The 3,164-nt window shown below is 62.9% G+C and overlaps 1 protein-coding gene across 2 annotated transcripts; it reads left to right on the top strand.

The window, feature by feature from the left end:
* The first annotated feature begins 698 nt into the window (after positions 1 to 698).
* On the top strand, positions 699 to 2,891 carry EPOP (elongin BC and polycomb repressive complex 2 associated protein). 2 transcript variants are annotated; one of them, XM_026072972.1, is made up of 2 exons: positions 699 to 1,421; positions 1,461 to 2,891. In XM_026072972.1, the coding sequence occupies exons 1-2, from the start codon at positions 699 to 701 to the stop codon at positions 2,889 to 2,891; spliced, it is 2,154 nt and encodes a 717-aa protein (XP_025928757.1). The 2 variants fall into 2 exon arrangements, with proteins under 2 accessions (XP_025928757.1, XP_025928756.1); XM_026072971.1 differs by having other exon boundaries at positions 699 to 2,891.
* Positions 2,892 to 3,164: the final 273 nt, after the last annotated feature.

The following is a 3,164-nucleotide window of genomic DNA, read 5'->3' as shown; positions in this document are numbered from 1 at the left end:
ATGAGGTTCTGCGCGGGGGTGTGCGTGTGAAATGTTGGGGTTTTATGACATCACAGGGTTCAAGCACCCAATCAGCTCCCGGGTCGCAGAAATTATTTGCTGGGGTGTTTCCTATAATATACTGTACTCGGGAGCGGGGCTTTAAGAAAGGAGCCCAGGAAAGGTGGGAGCGACATGGATTCGTGTGGGTTTTTCCGCTCCTCGCAAGATCCCCTCTGCTACCATTTTTTCCCTTCCACCCCCTTGTCGGTAGCTTTGTTTGCTTAAGCATCTCAGTGGCTTTGCACAGCGAAGGGGGGTCTGTGCTTGTTGATTCCTTCCCCCCCCCCACCCGAAAGAGATTATTTTTGAAGTGGAAGGTGGTGTGTGCGTATGCGGGGTAGGAATTGGCGGGGGAGAGCCTAGAGCATTCAAGATGTTTGACTTCTTTATTTTTCTTTCTTTCTTTTTTGCTGGGGAGGGGGAAGACGAGGAGTCAAGCCCCAGTACAGGAGGAGGAACGGGGTGTTTGGAAGATGTTGCAAACCATTGACTGGAGCATTTGAAAGGGAGATCGACTGCTTTGGCTTTTTTTTTTTTTCCTCCCCCCTCCCCCACCTCTCCTGAGGGGTAGGGATGTGTGATCAGGGAGTGGAAACAAATATGTCCTTATTTTCAATGCCCCCTTTGAAAGAGACAAAGTAAATGCTCCTTGCAAAATGTTCCTGACCTGCGAAGGGACCTTCGGAATTGTTCCAACTACCATGGATTACAATGGGGAAGCCAGGCCGGGGGATTTTCATGCTGGCTATCAAGAAATCGAAGGGATAAACTTGGGATACTTACAGATCAATGGCACCCAGATGTTTGCATTGGCCCAGGTCCTCAGCGACCTGTTTAAGGATATCCCCAGGACCACCATCAGCAAGAAGATGGAAACCTTAAAGATCAAGAGCCGACGCTGCGATCTCAAAGAGCTCCGGACCCTCAAAGCCATCAACTCCGTGCCCACCCGCGCGGTGAAATGCTCGCTTATATCCAAGGCGGACCTGGAGGCTCTGTGCACCTCTTGCAAGAGCCTCAGCCCCCGCAGGAGGAAGAGGAAAAGGAAGAGCAAGAGGAGGGAGCAGCTGCTGCTGCAGGACCCGGGGGAGCTCTTCGCCTGCCCCCGGCCCCAGCTGCTGCCGCCCTGCCGAGCCGGCGGCTGCTGCCTCCCCGAGGCGCCCGGGCGCCCCAAGCTGCCCCCCGGCTTCGGCAAGCCGCGCTCGGCGCCGGCCGCGCTGCTGCCGCAGCCCTTCCACCGGGCCTTCGCCGGCTATGAGAAGGCGCCGCGGGGCAGGAAGGGCTTCGGCCTGGCGGGCCGCGGCGGGCTCTTCGCGGGCGTCCTCGGCGCCTACCCGCGGGACCTGGCGCTGCTGCACCCCGCGGGCGCGCACCCCGCCGCGCAGGCGGCCGCGCTCGCCGAGCCGGGCCGCCGCAAGCGGGGCCCCTGCTGCGCCAAGGGGCTCTTCCCGGAGGAGAAGGGCCCCGGGGCCGCCAGGAAAGGCCGCTCCTCCGTCTTCCCCGGATCCAAGCGGCAGGGCACCTCCGCCGGCTACTCCAGCGACTCGGACTCCAGCCTGGACTTCGGCGGGTCCAGCCCCGCCACCTCCAGCGACTCGTCGGAGGAGGAGGAAGAGGAGGAGGAGGAGGAGGAGGAAGGGGACACGTCGTGCAGCAGCGAGGAAGGCAGCTCCTCGGAATCGGAGAGCAGCTCGCTGTGCAGCGGGGACTCGGTGCAGAGCACCCGGTACAGGCAGGCGGCTCTGCCCCGCTTCCAGCCCCAGACCCCGCGGGAGCCCGTCGGCGACGAGCGAGCCGCGGAGCCGCCCCCGAGCGTGGGCAAAGCCCTGCGCCCCGACCCCAGCCTCCTCTTCCTCTCGCAGCAGCTCTGGGCCAGGACTTTGCGAACATCAACTTTGGAAAGTTTGAGCCCGGCTCCAGCCCTGGGCTCGGGGGCCCAGCCGCAGCCGGAGCTGTACGCAAAGCAGGAGGCCTCCCCTTCCTCCTCCTCCTCCTCCTCCTCCCCCCCTCCCTCCCCGAGCAGCACCCCTGGGGGGGATCCGCAACAAAAGGAGGGAGGCTTTGGGGACGCAGAGCCCTGCGCCAAAGGGAAGGATTTGCACAAAGATGCCTCGAACAATAGAGCCTCGTTAGGCCCCAGTGACCAAGCGGAGAGGCAGATTGAAGCTTTAGCCGGGCGATCTGCTTCCCAAGAGCCTGCCCCGGGCTCAGCCCCTCCGCCCGCAGCTCAGGAACCGGCAGGGAGCCTCGGCCCGGCACCCCCCGGGGACCCAGGGGAGCCCAGGAGGGAGCATTTTGACAGGCTCATCAGGCAATCCAAGCTGTGGTGTTATGCGAAAGGGTTCAACGTGGACGGGAAAAGTTTGCGCCACGGAGGGAGGACGGAGCCTTGCAAAGCTGCAGAGCTCAAATCCCCCGGTTCCAAAAGAGCAGAGAGCCCCAGCACCTTGTCAAACAAAGCTTTGAAAGGCAATGGCTCGGAAAGGAATGCCAAGCGCAGACGCCTTGCCAGAGGCGCTGAGGCAGAAAGGCAACAGAGCTCCTCTAAAGGGAGGCCACAAAAGACTCAAAGGAGGAATGCCAAAAAGGGAAACACTCATTGCAAACGCCTCGGCAGCGCCGGGCCAACCCCGCCTAGGAATTCCTTCAGCCTCATGGGCAACTTCCCGTGTATTCCCTCCCTGGTCGTGGGGGAAGATGGGGACCTGTGTCCTGCCTCCTCCCTGGGCGTCAAAAACTCCTGGGCTCTCTCCAAAACTCACCCGCTGTGGAGCTGGCACGTGGGGGGCAACGCCATCCCGGTGCCCCCCAGCCTCAAATTCCGGGGCTATAGCTTGGAGGATCTCTAAGGACAGCGGACAGCCCGGAGGAAAGGTTTCCAGCAGCGGATGAGAGCCGCAGTGCGGGCGGCGGGGCGGGCCGGGCCCGGGGGTCGGAGCAGGAGCCGGGGCCGGGGGGAGCGGGCCCCGCCGCTGACCTCTGACCCCTGCCCTCTGACCCCTGGGCCGGCCTCACCCCCCCCGCCCTTAACCCCGCTGGTGTCCCTGCACGGGGTTGCTGACCTCTGCTCTTTGACCCCAGCCCCTCCCGGGGCACAACCTCTGACCCCCGGCGCGGGGGAT

Source organism: Apteryx rowi, unplaced genomic scaffold (assembly GCF_003343035.1).
Source record: "Apteryx rowi isolate R43461 unplaced genomic scaffold, aptRow1 scaffold_354, whole genome shotgun sequence".
NCBI classification, from domain to species: Eukaryota; Metazoa; Chordata; class Aves; order Apterygiformes; family Apterygidae; genus Apteryx; species Apteryx rowi.
The sequence above is the reverse complement of the archived record's forward strand: the minus strand, read 5'-3'. Positions and strand labels throughout refer to the sequence as shown.

Excerpts from the sequence above, each read along its gene's own strand:
- EPOP (XM_026072971.1), top strand. The coding sequence starts at position 699 with ATGTTCCTGACCTGCGAAGGGACCTTCGGAATTGTTCCAACTACCATG.